The sequence below is a fragment of the Pristis pectinata genome, chromosome 4, assembly GCF_009764475.1.
Source record: "Pristis pectinata isolate sPriPec2 chromosome 4, sPriPec2.1.pri, whole genome shotgun sequence".
Classification (NCBI taxonomy): Eukaryota; Metazoa; Chordata; class Chondrichthyes; order Rhinopristiformes; family Pristidae; genus Pristis; species Pristis pectinata.
Window position 1 is genome coordinate 59,611,635 of NC_067408.1, and position 19,231 is coordinate 59,630,865.

The window sequence follows — 19,231 nt, forward strand, 5'->3', positions numbered from 1 at the left end:
TTGTACAAGACACTGGTGAGGCCACAATTGGAATATTGTGTTCAGTTTTGGTCATCCTGCTATAGGAGAGATGTCATTAAGCTAGAAAGAGTGCAAAAAAGTTTTATGAAAATGTTGCCAGGACTCGAGGGACAGACATAAAGAGAGGTTGAGTAGGCTGGGCTTTATTCATTAGAATGTAGGAGACTGAGGGGTGGTCTTATAGAAGTGCATAAAATCATGAGGGCTATAGATAGGGTCAATGTGCACAGTTGTTCTTCCAGGGTTGGGGAATCAAGACATAGGTTTAACCTGAGAGGGGAGAGATTGAATAGGAACCTGAGGGGCAACTTTTTCAACCAGAGGGCAGTCCGTACATGGAATGAGCTGCCAGAGGAAGTGGTTGAGGCAGGTACATTAACAAGAATTAAAAGACATTGGATAGGTACATGGACAGGAAAAGATTAGAGGGATATGGGTCAAACACAGGCAAGTGGGACTAGCTTAGGTGAGCACCTTGGTCAGCATGGACCAGTTGGGCCAAAGGGCCTATTTCCATGCTGTTTGACTCTATGACTCTATGAGAAACTAATGGTAGGGGAGGAAACACATGCAGAGAGGGTCTTTAAACAAGAGAGTGAAGACTTGAGGCTGAGAGATTCTGGTAAAGAATTCCAAAGCTTAGGGTCTGGTCCTATGAAGATACTGCCACCCATTGTGCAGTGAAGGGCCTGTGGGATACTTAAAAGGCTGGCTGGAAGAACACAAAGTATTTTACAACCAGTGTAGGTTACATGGGAACAATGTGACAATTTGAAAATGAGGAAAAGAAATTTGTGGGAGTTTAGAAAGAGGAGGCCTGATCTTATTGAATCAATCAAGATATTGGTGTTCGCATTGGTTTATTATTGTCACATGTACCAAGATATAGTGAAAAGCTTTTGTTTGTGCACCATCCAGACAGATAATTTAATACATAAGTACAATGAGTTAGTAAAAAGGAAAACAGAACATGGAATAGAGTGTTACAGTTACAGAGAAAGTGTAGTGCAGGTAGACAAATAAAGTGCAAGGGCCATGACGAGGTAGATCAAGAGATCAAAAATTCAGATTTTAGTGTAAGGGAGGTCCGTTCAAGAGTCTTCTAACAGCGGGATAGAAGCTGTCCTTGGGCCTGGTGGTTCACGTTCTCAGCTTTTGTATCTTCTGCTTGATGGGAGAGAGGAGAGAAAATGATTGGGGTGGGAAGTGTCCTTGGTTATGTTTGCTACTTTCCCGAGACAGCAGAGTTTAACAGGATGGATGCTGTGAGGATGTTTCTCATGGTGGGGGTAGTCTAGAATCTCAGGATAGGGAAACACCCACATGACTAGGATGAAGAGGAATTACTTCTGTAAAATGAGTGGGAATCTTTGGAGTTCTCTGCTCCACACAGTTGGGGAAGCTAATTTATTAAGTACAGTCAGGGCTCAGTTCAAAAGGTTTCTGGTCTACAAGGGTTATGGGGACCTGACAAGAAAGTGAAGCCATTGAATGAAGGAGCAGGCTTTGTGGCTGTATGCCCTTCTCCTGCTCCTTTCATATGTTCTTAAATATGAGCAATGTTGATCAGCAAGGAATGAATGTTCCCATTGCTGCCATAGCCAAGAGATGGTCTCACAGACCACCAGCATGTGGGTCAAGACCATTTTCATCAGATGGGAATGGGTGGCAAGCCTAGATGAAGGGTGGTTGAAGGAAGGCCAGTTGGGTGAGCTCTGTTAGAGGATGGAGGTAGGTGTGGATGATCACTTCAGTAACAGAGCACACAGAAAATATGACAGAATTGCAAGGCAACAGTCTCAGTGGGATTGAGGGGAGGAAAGCTCAACGTTAGCTTGTGTAAGATATCAAGGCTGCAAACAGTATGGACCATAGAATGGTTATGGCACAGGAGTCCATTCAACCCATTGAGTCTAATACTGGCTCTGTGTTGGAGCAATCTGCTGGTCTCACTCCTCTGGCCTCTCCTAGAGTCTTGCAAATTCTTTCTCTTCAGGCGTTTTATCCAGCTCTCTCTTGAACACTGCAATGGATCTGCCTCCACTATTGTTCCAATAGTCCATTCCAGAGTCTACTATTCCCTGCTTCACATCACATTTGGTTCCTGCCTCCTCCACCAATGGCACTAGTTACTCTCTCCCTATCTCATCAGCCTATTCTCTTCATAATTCAAAGTATTTCTGCCAGAACCTCTTGTAACCCCTTTGTTCTCAGGAGAATAACTCCAGCTTCTCCAATATCTCCACATGAGTAAATTCCCTCATCCCTAGAAGTATTTTGGTAAGTCTCTTCAGCCCCCTCTACAAAGACTTCACAACTTTCCTAAAGGTATCCAGCCCAAACTAAACATTGTGACTTGCTTGCTGTTATACTCCTTGCCTCTGCTTATAAAGCCTTGGGTCCCATATGCTTTCTTAGCCCCCTTCTCTCCTTGCCCTGACACTTTCAACAAATTGTGCACTTACAAAACCTAGATCTCCTTAATTTTGCACCCCTTTTAGAATTGTTCCCCCTGGTTTATATTGCCTCTTCTAGTTCTTCCTGCCCAAAAGGAAACATTTCACATTTCTCACCATTAAATTTGTGTATGATATATATAAATGATTTGGACGAAAATATAGGTGGGCTGATTAGTAAGTTTTCCAACAACGCAAAAATTGCCGGAGTTGTGGATAGTGAGGAACGTTGTCAAAGATACATCAGGAATAGATCAATCGGAAATGTGGGCAGAGAAATGGCAGATGGAGTTTAATCCGGGTAAGTGTGAGATATTGCAATTTGGGAGGTCAAATGAAACAGTGAATGGCAGGACCCTTAGGAGCATTGAACTATAGAGGGATCTTGGGGTCCAAGTCCATAGCTCCCTGAGAATGATAACACAAGTAGATAGGGTAGGAAAGAAGGCGTATGGCACGCTTGCCTTCATTGCTCAGGATGTTGAGTATAAAAGTTGGGAAGTCATGTTGCAGTTGTATAAAACTTTGGGTTAGGTCACATTTGGAGTATTGTGTGCAGTTCTGGTTGTTGAATCACAGGAAGAATGTAGAGGCTTTGAAGAGGGTGCAGACGTGATTCACTGGGCTATTGTCTGGATTAGAGAGTACGAGCTTTGGATTGTTTTGGATTGTAACAAACTTGGATTGTTTTCTCTGGAGTGTTGGAGGCTGAGAAGAGACCTGTTAGAAATTTATAAAATTATGAGAGGCATAGATAGGGTAGATAGTCAGTCTTTTAATCAGGAGGGAAATATACAATACTAGAGGGCTTGGAACGCACTGCCAGGGAGGTGGTGTGAGCAGATACAATGGCAATGTTTGAGATGACATTTAGACATGAATAGGCAGGGAATGCATTCAGGGAATGGAGGGAGTGCATTCAGATTGGAGGGCTGTGACTAGCTGTGTTCTGCAAGGATCGGTTCTGGGATCTCTGCTTTTCAAGATTTTTATTACTGACTTGGTTGAGGGGATAGAAGGGTGGGTTGGCAAGTTTGCAGATGACACAAAGGTTGCTGGTGTTGTGAATAGTGTGGAGGATTGTCGAAGATTGCAGAGGGACAGTGATAGGATGCAGAGCTGGGCTGAGAAGTGGCAGGTGGAGTTTAATCCGGAGAAGTGTGAGATGGTACACTTTGGAAGGACAAACTCCAAGGCAGAGTACAAAGTTAATGGCAGGATTCTGGGTAGTGTGGAGGAGCAGAGGGATCTGGGGGTTCGTATCCACGAATCACTGAAAGTTGCCTCATAGGTGGATAGGGTAGTTAAGAAAGCATATGGGATGTTAGCATTCATAAGTCGTGGGATCGAATTTAGGAGCCATGAGGTAATGATGCAGCTCTACAAAATTGTGGTTAGACCACACTTAGAGTACTGTGTCCAGTTCTGGTTGCCTCATTATAGGAAGGATGTGGAAACGTTGGAAAGGGTGCAGAGGAGATTTACCAGGATGCTGCCTGGATTAGAGAATATGGATTATGAGGAGAGACTAAAGGAGCTAGGGCTTTACTCTTTGGAGAGAAGGAGGATGGGGGGGGAGACATGACAGAGGTATACAAAATATTACGAGGAATAGATAGAGTGGACAGCCAGCGCCTCTTTCCCAGGGCACCAATGCTCAATACAAAAGGGCATGGCTTTAAGGTAATCGGTGGGAAGTTCAAGGGAGATGTCAGAGGAAGGTTTTTTACTCAGAGAGTGGTTGGTGCATGGACTGCACTGCCTGGGGTGGTGGTGGAGGCAGGTACATTGGTCAAATTCAAGAGATTACTAGATAAGCATATGGAGGAATTTAAAATAGAGGGATATGGGGAGGTGGAGGTTAGATAGTCTTAGGTGAAGTTTAAAGGTCGGAACAACATTGTGGGCTGAAGGGCCTGTATTGTGCTGTACTGTTCTATGATTCTATGATTCTATGAATGGGGGGGGGGGGAGCGTTACAGATCATGTGCAGGCAGATGAAAATTGTTAAAATTGGCATCATATTTGGCACAGGCACTGTCCGTTCCATCAGTCAGCCTATATCTCCTTGATATCTGTCACTATCTTCCTCATAGCTCACTGCACGTCTAAATTTGTATAATCCTCAGTTCTGGTTCAGCTTCAGACTATGGAAAAGGATGGAGTCCATGGGAGAGACTGTGTAAAGGGTGAAGACGTTGGTTGCAGTTTTCCTAATCTTTCACTGGAGAAAATAAAGTTCATGCAAGAGTGGTTGTGCAGGCAGTGTTACTAACCAGAGAAAATGGAAGGGTTCAAGTAAGGTAGAGTTGTGTGGCATCAAGATTCATGTGGCTAATCATGCTTTCAGATGAAATGGCTGAGGGACAGTATGCATTTGGGAGAGAAGAACATGGGGAAAGGATATGCCATGCATTTAGTGGATGTGATCAAGAATGAATTTCTCCCAGGTGTTTGGAAATTGATTCTTTGTCTGCTGTGTTAAGTTCCTGCTTAAGTTGTGATTAGCTGGAGGCATTTTCAACCATTACTATTAGTAATAAAATCAACTGTACAGAGTAATGTCCAAGGTTTAGTTCAGAAGGAGGAAAGATAAAGAATGAGTCAACCTCAAGTGCTCTTGGGAAACCCCCATAATCTATTTAAAAAGGCTTGAAGACAAATGGTTGATACTGAGAGTGCCCAGGGTTCCTGCCTACTGTTGCAAAACCAGAGCAACAAAAAAGAAAGTAAAATTCACAACCAACAACAAATTATGAAGCAAGTTAGTTACATTTACAGAAAAATGAGAAGAAAATAATGCAGAAATAGGCAATTTATAACTCCAAACCTAAATTTCAATTAAATAAGGTGAAAACATATAGATAAAGATTCAAAAACTTAAGAAAAACAAATTCATTTACCTTTCCACCACCCACTAGCATTGACTTTGCTAACTGGGGCTCCATCAGGTTTTATAATATGTTCCACCATGAGTACTAAGAAAGTCCTAGAGTCATACAGCACAGAAGTGGGCCCTTCAGCCCACCACATCCATGCCGACCATTTTGCCCATTTACACTAATCCCATTTGCCCCTATTAAACCACATCCTTCTATGCCTTGTCTATTTAAGTGCCTGTCTAAATGCATTCTGGGATAGATTTCATCCTGCCCTGTGGATTTATTCAACCTTATGCATTCCAAAGACATCTAATACCTCCACGTTCCTAACACTGACATGCTCCAGACTATCAACTCCCTCCCTGAACTCATTATCCTTGATGTCCTTCTGCTTGGTGAATGCAGGTAAGTATTCATTTAGGACCTCGTTGACATCCCCTGGTTCCACACATAGATTACCCCTGTGATCCCTGAGGGAACCCACTCTTTCCCTGACTATCCACCTGTTCCTATTATACTTTACAAAATGACTTAGGATTCTCCTTAATCTTACTTGCCAAGGATATTTCCTGGCCTCTTTCTGCCTCCTAATTTCATTCTTAAGTAATCTTCTACACCCTCAAGGAACTTGCTTGATTGCCTATACCTGTCATTTGCTTCCTTTTTTTTCCAGATCAAACCTTCAATATCCTATGTCACCAAGGTTCCCTAATCTTACCATCTTTTCCTTTCACCCTTACTAGAACATACTGGCACTGAACTCTTACTAACTCTCTTTTAAAAGACTCCCATCTGTCAGATTTTATTTTACCTGCAAGCATCTGCTCCCAGTCTACTTTCACCAGGTCCTCTCTTGTGCTATCACAATAAGCCTTCCCCCAGTTTAGGATTTAACTTGAGGACCAACCATATCCATTTCCATAACTTACGGAATTACTGAATCACTGTTTCCAAAGTGTTTCCCACCTGATACACCAACTGCTCAAGTTCATTTCCTAAGTACAACCCCTTTTCTTGTAGGACTTTCTATATATTGTCTCAAAAAACTATCTTGGATGCACTTATCAAATTCTGCCCCATCTGAGCCCCTAACACTAAGTCAATCCCAGTCAAAATTAGGCAAGTTAAACTCTCCATTAGTATAACCCCAGCAAAGTGATCTCCCCCCCTCTTATTCCTAACTTCTGGGCAGTGATGAGCAGTCACTCTCACCTTATCTTGGGAATTCAGCTCTTTTGTCCATGTATGGATCAAGAGTGAAATGAAGCCTGGAGCCAAGTGGTCCTGGTGGAATCCATCCTGAGCATTGGTGATCATGTTATTTTTGACCTGGTGCTGTTTGATGACCCATTCTGTTGATTAGCTGTTGGTTAAGATTATATCAAAAAATGGGAATTGGCTGGAATATAATAATCCTATTGTTTGGGCAGTGTATACTCAGGCAGTTTTACATTTTGTTGGGTAGATGCTGATGCTGAACCTTTACTGGGATGGTTTGGCTGGGGATTTTATTTAGGCTAATTAGCCACATAAGTGTGTGGAGGTGATATTGCAAAATAAATAACAGGCAATATCACTGCTGATTGCATTAGATCTCAGTTTGGAGTTGTTGGACAATCCCTCCAGGATATCGTCTCCACATACTGCTATGATGGTCTTCCTAATCAGTATGCCACTTCCTCTCCTCTTTTGCACCTACCTCTGTCACCTTGAAACTTCTATACCCCAGAAAATTAAGCTGCCAATCCTGCCCCTTTACTGAATCACATTTCTGTGATTGCAATAACATCATCATCACAAATGTGGATCAATGCTCTAAGCTCATCTGATTTACCTGTGAACCTCCTTACATTAAAGTAAATGTACCTGAGCTTGCCAGTCCTCCCATTCTCTCTAACCTGCCATTGTCTACTCTACCCACTGGACTTCCTTTACTTATCCTCTACATCTGGGTTTATCTCTCCACCTGCCACACTACTACTGAGTTTCCCATCCTCTGCCAAATTAGCTTAAAACCTCCTGAGATCAAACCTCTCTGCAAGGATATTGGTCCCCTTCTAGTGTGGACATAATCTGTCCCCCCCCCCACCCCAAAAGTGATCCCTATCATCCAAGTACCTACAGCCCTCCCTTCTATAACAGCTCTTTAGCTGAACATTCACCTGTCCTATCCTATTTCTACCCTTACTAGCACATGGTGCAGGAAGTAATCCTGAGATTACAACCCGAGAAGTCCTGTTTTGTAACCTTCTGCCAACTCCTAAAATTCACTCTGTAGGTCCTCGTCCCTCTTCCTACCTATGTTGTTAGTACAAACATCTACTATAACCTCTGACTGTCATCCTTCACCCTTCAGAATGTTCTGTCCGCAGTCTGAGACATCCCTGACCCTGGCACCAGGAAGGCAACAGATCATTCAACCGGCTCCTGCTGTGGTCTTGTCACCAATAGTTACAAGCCATTGCATTAATAATAAGACGGCTCCATGATTGCTGGTTCTGTCCTCACAGGCCTATGAAAATGTAAATACCTGTAGGAAAAGCTTATTGACAAGATCTTAGGACACTGATAAACTGAAATTCCACCCCCCCCCCCCCACCAAGCCCTGAAGCAGCTTTGTGGTGCTAATGATTGGATATCAAACGTCCCCATGTTGGACAGTTCATGGTTCTGCAGCAGGCAGAAGGGAAGGCTGTGTTGATCATATCTTCACAGGTATGATTTTTGGATTATAAAATAATGAGGATTCAAGGAAGAGGGAACAGCCTTCAAAGAGCTGCAGATAAAACTGTTCACATTTTAAGAGATTGTCAAGGTGAGTTCTATCCAAAATCTCCTAGATTAAAGAGTGAATAATATGTAGAGTTAAAGAATGGCTTGCAAGGGAACTGCAGACTGCACAGCATTAAAGAGAGGTGTATGTGAGTATATGCCATGAGTTACAATTATAGGTTAAGTCTATGCAAGTTAAAAATGCAGAATACAGAGGCCATATTAGTTTGTAATATTGTACTTCATATCTTCAGTAATTTCATATAACAGTTTAGGTCATATTATTTGTAAAAGTTGTATTTACATTATTTTATTGGCATCATTTGCTCAGTTTTAACAAACTTCTGAAAATAGTTCTGGGTTGAGCTGCTTTATGAACCTCAGCTAGTTTTAATCCACCTACTTGGGTTCAAACTCAGAGGACAGACAGCACAGTGAGCTGCTGCCTCACTGCTCCAGTGACCTCGGTTCGATCCTGACGTCTGGTGCTGTCTGGAGTTTGTATATTCTCTCGTTAGCTCCTCTGGGTGCTCCAGTTTCCTCCCACATCGCAAAGACATGTGGGTTGGTAGGTTAAATGGCTGCTGTAAATAGCCCCTAGTGTGTGGGTAAGTGGTAGAATTGGGGGGGGGGCAATTAATGGGAATGTGGGGAGAATAAAGTAGGATTAGTGTAAATAGTTGACACGAACTTGAGCGTATAAGCTCTGAGCGAGGTTGAACAAACTTGGGTTGTTTTCTCTGGAACGTTGGAGGCTATAAAATTAGATAGAGGTTTATAAAATTAGGAGAAGCATAGATAGGGTAGACCGTCAGAGTCTTTTACTCAGGGTAGAAATGTCAAATACCAGAGGACATGCATTTAAGGTGAGAGGGGGAAAGCTGAAAGGAGATGTGTGGGGCAAGTTTTTTTACACAGAGAGTGGTGGGTGCCTGGAATGGGCTGCCAGGGGTGGAGGTAGAAGCAGATACAATGGTGGCATTTAAAAGGCTGTTAGACACATGAATATGCAGGAAATGGAGGGATATGGATCATGTGCAGGCAGAAGGGATTTAGTTTAATCTGGCAACATACTTGGCACAGACATCATGGTTGAAAGGCCTGTTCCTGTGCTGTGCTGCTCTATGTTCTAACTGCCTCCAGAGCCATAGCATTTTTATAATTCTATGATTGTGTAATCATTCAGTTTGCAGATCCTGAAAGTCTTGCTCGACAGGTCACCTGGAATGTGGTAGAGGGAGAAGGTTTGCAAACACTTAGCACACCTCTGGTTTATAATGAGGGGAGGCATTTTTGCAGTATTTGCCTTGGTGTTGCCTGACAGGTAGAGTTCTGACAAACACACATCGCTGCTCTCTGCCCACATGCGGAGTGTGTGGACCATGGGCAGCAGCAATCCATCCTGAGGAATTCAGCATGTAGTTCTTTGTAAATCCTTTGGTGCTCTCATGTATTCTCAAGTAATTGGCTGAGCTTCATGTTAACAAACTCCATGCAATTTCGTGGACCAATTTAAGATGTCACAGTGGGGCAGCAGGTAGACCCACTGCCTTAGAGCACCAGAGACCTGGGTTCAATTCTGACCTCTGGCACTGTATGTGTAGAGCTTGCATGTTCTCCCTGTGACTATGTGGGTTTCCTCTGGGTGCTTCAGTTTCCTCCCACGTCCCAAAGATGTGCTGGTTGCTAGGCTAATTGGCTACTGTAAGTTACCATTAGTGTGTAGGTAAGTGGTAGAATCTGGGGGGGAAGAACATGGAGAGAGCAAAATGGAATTAGTGTAACTGGGTGATTTAGTGGATGGTGTGGATTCAGTGGGCTGGAGGTCCTGTTTCTGGTCTGTATCTCTCTATGAGGAAAATTATGGCTTCCGATCCTCATTTAAATATTGTAACTAGATGTCCAGCGAGCCTTAGCAAACAGCTGGAAAAATGAGCTAATGAAGTAATAGAGTGTGTTTCTAATCATATGAATTGACATCCATATTTCTGTTTGCTTCTGCCTATTTTGTTTATTGCAACCAATCAGCACTACAATATCACACCAGCAGCATGTGCTTCGCACCAAATGTCACCACTGCAGTGTACCTAGGGGCTTCCGTGCAAGAGCATGTCATAAGCAAGGAAGACTGCAGTGCAACTGCATGTCTGCAGGTGTTAATTGCTGAAAGCAATTCAAAAACAATATCATAGCATATAAAATCCTTGCACTACATGTGAATTTCTAGACAGATTTGTTTTCAGAACTATCATTGATATATTTCTTTGCACTGAAGCATCTAAACACATCTGTCCCAGGACCCACAGTGATTGACAATTTACCTGAGCTTTGTGCCTGCTTCTGTAGCATTGGTGATATCACACTTGTACAGTTCACCAGTATGGTTTGCAGTTTCACACAGTGCTTCCTGGAACTGGAACTGGTAGATGGTCCTGGTGAAATACCTAAACAGAATAGCAGGGGGCATTTTACTTAATGGAGCAAATAAATAGTACAGTACCAACAAGACACCATTCTACATAAGCTTGTTCTTAATAGATTTGCATGTTCATTAATGATCCATCTGGGATAAATCTGGTGCTCGACCTGCTGAGTTCTTCTAGCAGATCATTTGTTGCTCCAGATCCCAGCATTAGGCGGCATGGTAACGTAGCAGTTAGCGCGACGCTATTACAGCGCCAGCAATTGGTGTTCGATTCCTGTCGCTGCCTGTAAGGAGCTTGTACGTTCTCCCGTGTCTGTGTGGGTTTCCTCTGGGTGCTCCGGTTTCCTCCCACATTGCAAAGACGTACGGGTAGGTTAATTTGGGTTTAAAATGGGCGGCGCGGACTCGTTGGGCCGGAAGGGCCTGTTACCATGCTGTAAATAAAATTTAAATTTAAATTTGCAGTCTTTTGTGTCTCTGAACCTGAGCTTATTTGCTCATCAGCAATACATGGCAGTGATGACTTATCACAAGCTATGCAGCGTATGGCTGTATCTCCCAGGAAGCTGATAGACTATTGCTGCAGTAAACATGCTTTTGGGCACTGGGAAGAGAGGAGACATGGAACAGTGAAGAACTGAGAGCGGTGTTCACCGTGGTTCTCCTCAGTCAGATCCTAGGGCCAGGAACAGCTTTGGATGTTATCATCATAATATGGCCATTGCCAAGAAGAATATTTTATAATAGCATTAAAAAGACAATAACAAAATTTAAAATACATTTGGACAGGTACATGGATAGGAAAGGTTTAGAGGGATATGGGCCAAATGTAGGCAAATGGGACTCGGCTTCGATGGGAATCTTGGTCGGCACGGACCAGTTGGGCTGAAGGGCCTGTTTCCATGCTTTATTACTCTGTGACTCTATGACTGGAGCAGACAAGGGGAAGTTACAGCTTGTCAGGAGTGTGTCCCCAAACATTGTTCAAATGGAAAATTTAAGAATCAGATCTTAACTTGCTTTTCCACAAGTGGGAAATTCAAATTATTTCAGTTGGACATCTGTCAATACTCCACCACTGTGAAGTACGTATATCAAGAATCTAGGAATCTCTCATCAAGCACCAAATATCTTGAAAAAAACTCAAATTAACAAATGATGAGAAATATTTGGGCAGGGGTGAATGTGAGCCTGAAATAGTGCAGATGGTAAGGTCATGTCATGGTAAGAAGGTTAGGTGTCATTCAAACAAGATCTTTCACAACTAATTCAAAGACTGGAGACATTAATCAAGGCTCAGTCTGTACCTGGTGCCTGGGAGAACAGCAACCAAGTGCACCTACCTTATGAAGGAGTAGTCATTGGCGATATGGAACAGAGCAGCTGGATCACAATAGGTTTCATCGTGGGGGAGAGGCTCAACAACACCAACAATCTCTCGTCTAAAGGAAGGTGAAAATAATTAGGTTTTTCAGAAGAATAAGAGACAGGGCCACTCCCAGAATGACACAGCAGAGAAAGCCATTCCACCCATCTTACCCAAACTGGCTCCATGGAAGAGTTTTCCAATTAGCCCCACTCTCCTGCCTTTTCCCCAGAGCTTTGTCGCTTCAAGCATTTATTAAATTCCCCTTTGAACATTTTGTTTGAATCTTCTCCCAAAACTCTTTCAAATACTGTATTTAGATTCTAACAGCATGTATAAAATATCGTTCTCTTTGATTGCCTCTATTCTATTGTCAGTCACCATTAAGGTTTAACAGACTGCCCAGGGAATTATCTCATATTTGTTCACTCCATAGACTCCTTCATGTTTCTGAACATCTCTCTCTACCCTAAGCCTTCTCTGCTCTACAGAAACAAACAATCCACATAATGGAGGTTCCTTATCCCAGTGACCGGATCTGGATGCAGTGCTCCAGCTGAGGATTAACAATAGTTTATAAAGCTTTAAAGCAACCCATGCACTTTAGTCTCTGCCTCTGTTCATAGTATGGGGAGCTGTGGCTCAGAGGGTAGAAAGTCATGGGTTCAAGTTCGACTTCAGAGATCTGAGCATTAAAACTGAAGCTGTCACTCTACTGTAATACAGGAGTGCAGCACTGTTGGAGGTGTTGTCTTTCAGGTGAGAGCCTTACTTGCTTTGTGAGGAGAATGTGAAAGATCCCATGGTACTTCTCCAGAGATGACTTGCAGTATACTGGTTGGTCAACATTGGTCCCAGACAGCACATAGTCAAATGTGAAAGTGTGCAGAGTTGTGACTAAAAAATTCACTGGTGCCTTGCAGTGGTTCTGGTCTGTTGCACTGGAACTTCCTGATCATCAGGATTATATTGCTTGTATAAATTAATTGGCATGATTACCCCACTCTACCATGCTGACTACATTTCATAAATGGCTCAGTCCTGTAAAGTACTTTGGGAAGTTTTCAAACTGAAGTGAAAGCTGCTATAAACACATCATAACACATCTTAGTTTTAAAAACTTGGAGCTCATTTATTTTGTTTTAATAGCCTTTTCGATGTCCTGTCACCTTAAAAGACTTTAAAGGCTGGTTTCAGGTACATCAAGTAATCAAGCACCCAAATAGCCTAACAGAACATTATAATTTATTGCTAGGGAAATTGAATACAGAAGTAGGGTAATTATGTTTCACACGAGTAGAGACGCTGCCTCATAGCGTCAGTGATCCATGTTCAATCCTGACCTCAGCTGCTGCCTGTATGGAGTTTGCATGTTCTCCTCATGTCTGCGTGGCTTTCCTCTGGTTTCATCCCACATCCCCAAAACATATGGGTCAGAACCTTCAAAGGGTACTTGGCCACTGTAAATTGCCCCTAATAGACAGATAAGTGGTAGAATCTGAGGATTGATAAGAATGTAGGGAGGATAATTTACAGGGAAAATCAGTGGGGGAATAGAATTGCTTTGTGAGATGGCATAGCCTCGATGGGCCAAATGGCCTCCTTTTTGTTATAAGGAGAGATGGGATATGGAATGTTTCAATTATATAGGGTATTATTAGTGAGACCACATCCAGTGTACTGCCTACAGTATTGGTCTCTTTATTTAAAGAAAGATATTAATGCGGCTGAAGCAGTTCAGGGAAGGTATAAGAACTGATGCCTTGAATGGACAGGTTGTCTTTTGAGGAAAGGTTGGACAGATTAGACTTGTAATTGCTGGAATTCAAAAGAGGTGGGAATTGATTGAAACATATAAGATCCTGACCAGGCGGATGACTGTATAAGTTCCCATGGCACTGTTTTATAGAAGAGCTGTGATATTATCTCACTGCACTGGGCCACATATCAATGATATCCCTAAATCTTTGACAGGTTAAAGATATTACAGTTGTGGTTTAGTCGACATTACCTGGAGCAGACATTATGGCATTGCTCTGTGTGGGAGTCTGTGAGTAAATTGATCGCCACATTTCCTACATTGCATCTGTGATTACTCTTCATTGACAGAAAAAGTGTTTTTAATATCCCACCAATTATTCAACTTCAAAGACCACTAAAAACAATAAGTCCTGCTTTCTATTAAGATGAAAAGTTCTACCCAGAAAGGGGAAAAAAAATCCTGCCACGATGGCACGAATTAGAAAAATATAAGAAAATAAAGATTTGGATGTGAATTTAGATATTTGTAACTTAGTTTGTTTTAAAGGGGTACAAAATTAAATGATTATCAAATGTTGACATGGGAAATATCCCCAGGGTTTCTACAATGGAGAAGGTAAAACAAATAATTAAAAGGGGATGGATATTGAACCAGACTCATTGTGGTAGCTCTGATAAACTCAGATGCATCTAAAATACTTTTTGTTCTGTCCACACATGGTGAGTGCACCCCTGAACATTCCCCAATGTTTTCTGTGTTTATTTCAGCTCAGTAATTGAACCCTTGTTTAAAATACTGGTCTTGAGGAGGTGGTTGGAGGAAGGAGAAGTGGTTCAGGAGGGAAGTTCCAAAATTAGGATTCAGGCAGTTGAGAGCTTTGATACCAAGACTGGTGTGAAGAGAGGAGTGAATGAAGAACAGATCACAGCCAGATACACACAACACCACAAGTTCCAGAGGTGACAGTGGGCCAGGCTTGTAGGTGAGACCACTTTATTCAGCAATAAAGTGAGAGTCAGTACAGGAGAGGTGACAATGCAATGGGGTAAAGAAAGGACTAGAGTTTGTCACCTGAAGAGGTCCCTGGATGTTTTGTAGCCAATTGCATTCACCTTCTGAGTGTGATCACTGTTGTAATTAAGTGTAATGGCTAATGTAAGCAGAGGACAAAGAGCAACACAGCAATGGGCAAATATTTGAAAAGCAAAAAGCTACAGATGCTGGAAATCTGAAATTAAATCAGGAATGGAGATACTCAGCAGGGCAGACAGCATCTGTGAAGAGAAAGACAGATTTAACAGTTCAGGTCATCAGCCTGAAGCATTAACGCTTTTCTCTCTCCACACATGCTGCCTGAGCCATGGAGTATTTCCAGCATTTTTTCTTTCTATTTCAAATGACCAAGTAATATTTCATTAATGATAGTGGTTGAGGGGTAAGTGTTGGTCATATGATGGAGAACTCCCCTAGCCTTCAAAATTGTGCCACATGAACAGTTTCACCTACCCAAGGATTCAACTAGGACCTAGGACTAACATTTCATTGCAAAGACAGCACCTCTGAGTGTACAGCACTCCCTTTTTACTGCACTGGATTGTTAGCTGAGAGTTCGGCTCGAGTCTCTGACTCACTTAGCCGTGGTTGACACTTAAACTAACCATGTTTCCAGCAAGCTGTCTTGAGAGACATTGCATCAGCAACCACTCATGCTTCAAATGTAGGCTTCCCTGCTTGTACCAGACATATTTCTTACTTCATTAGAAAACTCATTCCAGCATGTGCCCATATAAAGCAGAGCCTATTTTTTAAAATTTAAAAAAGAGAGAAATACATATTGACCAAGAGGAATTCAGAAATCAGATTTAAGCATTGAATGGCATTAGAACTCACTTCATTTCCCAAAACTTTTTCATCCACTGATCTTCGGGTATTTCTCCTCTGAACAATTTCCACCTCCACTGCTCCATCATGAAAGTGAAAGGCAAAGTGGCGACTATAGTTAGGGCTTGCTTCAGGAGGAAATTGATGTCAGTTTCTAGAGAAGGAGATACCACAACTGTCACAGTTCTCTGGCAGCTGTCACTCTACACATTAATCCTCACCCTATGTCCCAATTCATATCATAGATATGATTCATATCATAGATATTCTAATTATTTTTTTAAAAAAAGAACATAGGAGAATGAAGGGTGATCTTACAGAGGTGTATAAAATTATAAGGGGCGTAGATAGGGTGAATGCACTCGGTCTTTTTTCTAGGGTTGGTGAATAAAGAACGAGAGGGCATAGGTTTAAGGTGGGAGGAGAGACATTTAATAGGAACCTGATGGGCAACTTTTTCACCCAGAGGGTGGTCTGTATATTGGGATGAGCTGTCAGAGGAAGTAGTTGAGGCAGGTATATTACCAGCATTTAAAGGGCACCTAGACAGGTGCATGGATAGGGAAAAGTTTAGAGGGATATGGGCCAAATGAAGGCACATGGGACTAGCTTGATGGGGATCTTGGTCAGCATGGACCAGTTGGGCCATAGGGCCTGTTTTCTTGCTGTATGAATCTATGATTCTATTCTGTCTACACTTCTCACTGCCTCGGTAAAGCAGCCAACATGATCAAAGACCCAACCCATCCCAGACATTCTCTCTTCTCCCCCCTCCTATCAGGCAGAGGATACAAAAGCCTAAAAGCAAGTACCACCAGGCTCAAGGACGGCTTCTATCCTGCTGTTATAAGACTATTGAATGGTTCCCTAGTATGCTAAGGTGGACTCCTGACCTCACAATCCACCTCGTCATGGCCTTGCACCTTATTGTCTACCTGCATTGCACTCTGTAACTGCAACATTTTATTCTACATTCTGTTATTGTTCTTCCCTTGTACTACCTCGATGTACTGACGTGATGAAATGATGGATAGCATGCAAAACAAAGTTTTTCACTGTATCTCAGTACATGTGACAATAATAAACCAATTTACCAATTTAGATATGAACTGTGATTAACAAGCATTGATCAGCTGTAAGTCTCTGATTGCAAAGAGTGTTTGACTAACTCTAAACAAACATAGAAATCCTATGTACCTTCAAATGTCTCCATTAGGAAGTATATACGTGAGTTGCATGAGGTTTTACAGAGTCATATTCTTCTGGATTCTAGCTTTACACTTTGCTTTGTTCACTCTCTTACAAAATGAATCGGACTATGTGCTGGTGTATGGTAGTGTAGCAGTTCAATTATTGGATCAGCAATCAGGTTCAGAATTCAAATTCTAACATGACATCTGAAGAATTAAATTCTTTTAATTCAGTTATCTAAAATGGAAGGCCACTATCATGAATGGAGGCCTGCAATAAGGCCAATTGACCCTTGGAATATATCTGGGCCCACAACCAAGTGGTTGGCTCTTAACTGGCCAAGCAGGCCACCCAGTTCAAGGATAATTAGGAACAGCAATAACTGTTTTTACTAAATGCTAATGGGGTCCACATCCTGAATGAATAGGGAAACAAATCACGAAGGGAATGATTCAACAGATTCCAGAATCTTGGGTCAGGGTAGTTAATCTTGTAGAGTCTTGTAGCTAAATCTGAGAGACACAAGTATCACTTTCCTGGGGAGATCACTTCATGGAAAAGTGACTGAAGCCACATTGGTGACAAGGTCAAGTGTAACGGTAATATCTGGAGACGGAAAACGGAAATGTCTCTTTGGCTCATTCAGGAATATTGAAACTATTTATATTGACCAACACTGAATTGAGTAAATTTGGAATTCAGGAATACAGTTTGGGATATTTTTGTTAAATACCAGAAGGACTTAACTGAGGCTTCCTTTGGTTTTTATGGAGTCATTTAATCAGTTTCAATGTTTGAAATGTTTGTTTCCTTTATGTTTATCCACCTAGAGTCATGGGGTCATACAGCACGGAAACAGGCCCTTCGGCCCAACTCATCCATGCCGACCAAGGTGCCCACTTGTCTGTGTTTGACCCATATCCCTCTAAACCTTTCCTATCCATGTACCTGTCCAAATGTCTTTTAAATGTTGTTATTGTACCTGCCTCTGGCAGCTTGTTCCTTATACAGATATAACAGTATCCTTATTATATTAATTGGACAGATTGTCCTTCAGGACAGCTGCTGGTATATAAATACCAGAAGGAAAGAGTGCAGAAAAGATGTACAAGGATGTTGCCAGGACTTGAGGGACTATGTTGTAGGGAGAGGTTGGACAGGCTAAGACTTTATTCCTTGGAGCTTTGGACACCGAGGGATGATCTTATAGAAGTGTATAAAATCATGAGGGGCATAGATAGGGTGAATGTCCACAGTCTTTTTCCCAGGAAAAGGCAATCAGAAACTAGAAGTCATAGGTTTAAGGTGAGAGGGGAGTGATTTAAAAGGGACCTGAGGGGTATCTTTTTCAGACAGAGGTTGGTCTGTATAAGGAACAAGCTGCCAGAGGCAGGTACAATAACAACATTTAAAAGACATTTGGACAGGTACACGGATAGGAAAGGTTTAGAGGGATATGGGTCAAACACAGACAAGTGGGCACCTTGGTCGGCATGGATGAGTTGGGCTGAAGGGCTGTTTCCGGCTGTATGACCTATGACTCTATGACTCTAAGTGGATAACTTAAAGGAAACCAAACATTTCAAACATTGAAACTGGTTAAGTGACCCCATAAAACCAAAGGAAGCCTCAGTTAAGTCCTTCTGGTATTTTAAATTTGGGTGTTTGTATATAACAAGTGATATTGATTCCAATTGTCTGATTTTCTGCAATTGACTGCAATGAGAATATCTGGTTGAGTATATACTGAGCAATTTAATTATGAGCCAATATCAAAGCATCCACCTTGGGTGAATTGCTCGGGTGGCAGTGGGTCAGTTCTACTGACCTCATCATCTCATTTGGGAATAGGAAGAGTCCACATCCTGATACTAATTCCAGTTTAAGGGGTTAGCCATTCAAGTCAGAGATGAGGAAAATCTTCTTCAGCCTACAAGTGGTGAACCTTTGAAATTCTCTGCCCAAGAAGGTTGTGGAGGCTCAGTCCTTGAGTATCTTCAAAACTCAGTGACTTAAGTTCGATAGAATTTTGGGTATCAAAGGAATCAGAGGATATGGAGTGGATGTAGGAAAGATCAGTATAGGACATATACAAACATTGAAACTCTTGAACAGGAGTGGAAAACCCAGCAAATTTTTTCTCAAGTCCCCTCAACAAGAATTTCTCAATCATAAAGTTGATCCAAGTTAGACATTTCTTTGTCAGCTTTGCAAAATAATGTGTCTGATCTCCCTCAAGACACTGACAAAAGGGAGCTACATAAATTGTCATTCTCTCTTCTCCCCCCTTCCATCAGGCAGAAGAAACAAAAGCTTGAGAACATGTACTAAGCTGAAGGGCAGCTTCTATCTTGCTGTTATCAGTCTCTTGAATGGACCGCGTATAAGCTTGGTCCCTCAATCTACCTTTTCATGGGAGAGTGATTGAAGAGAAAATGATCAGGGTGGGAGTGGTCTTTGATTATGTTGGTTGCT

At 42.1% G+C, this 19,231-nt stretch overlaps 1 protein-coding gene across 1 annotated transcript in view; it reads right to left on the bottom strand.

Moving 5' to 3' along the window:
- ace2 (angiotensin I converting enzyme 2) overlaps positions 1-19,231 on the bottom strand; it is a 102,000-nt gene that overhangs the window by 18,193 nt on the left and 64,576 nt on the right. Inside the window, 3 exon segments of the mRNA XM_052014428.1 lie at positions 10,453-10,575; positions 11,900-11,998; positions 15,575-15,719. Coding sequence (XP_051870388.1) covers positions 10,453-10,575; positions 11,900-11,998; positions 15,575-15,719 — 367 coding nt within the window.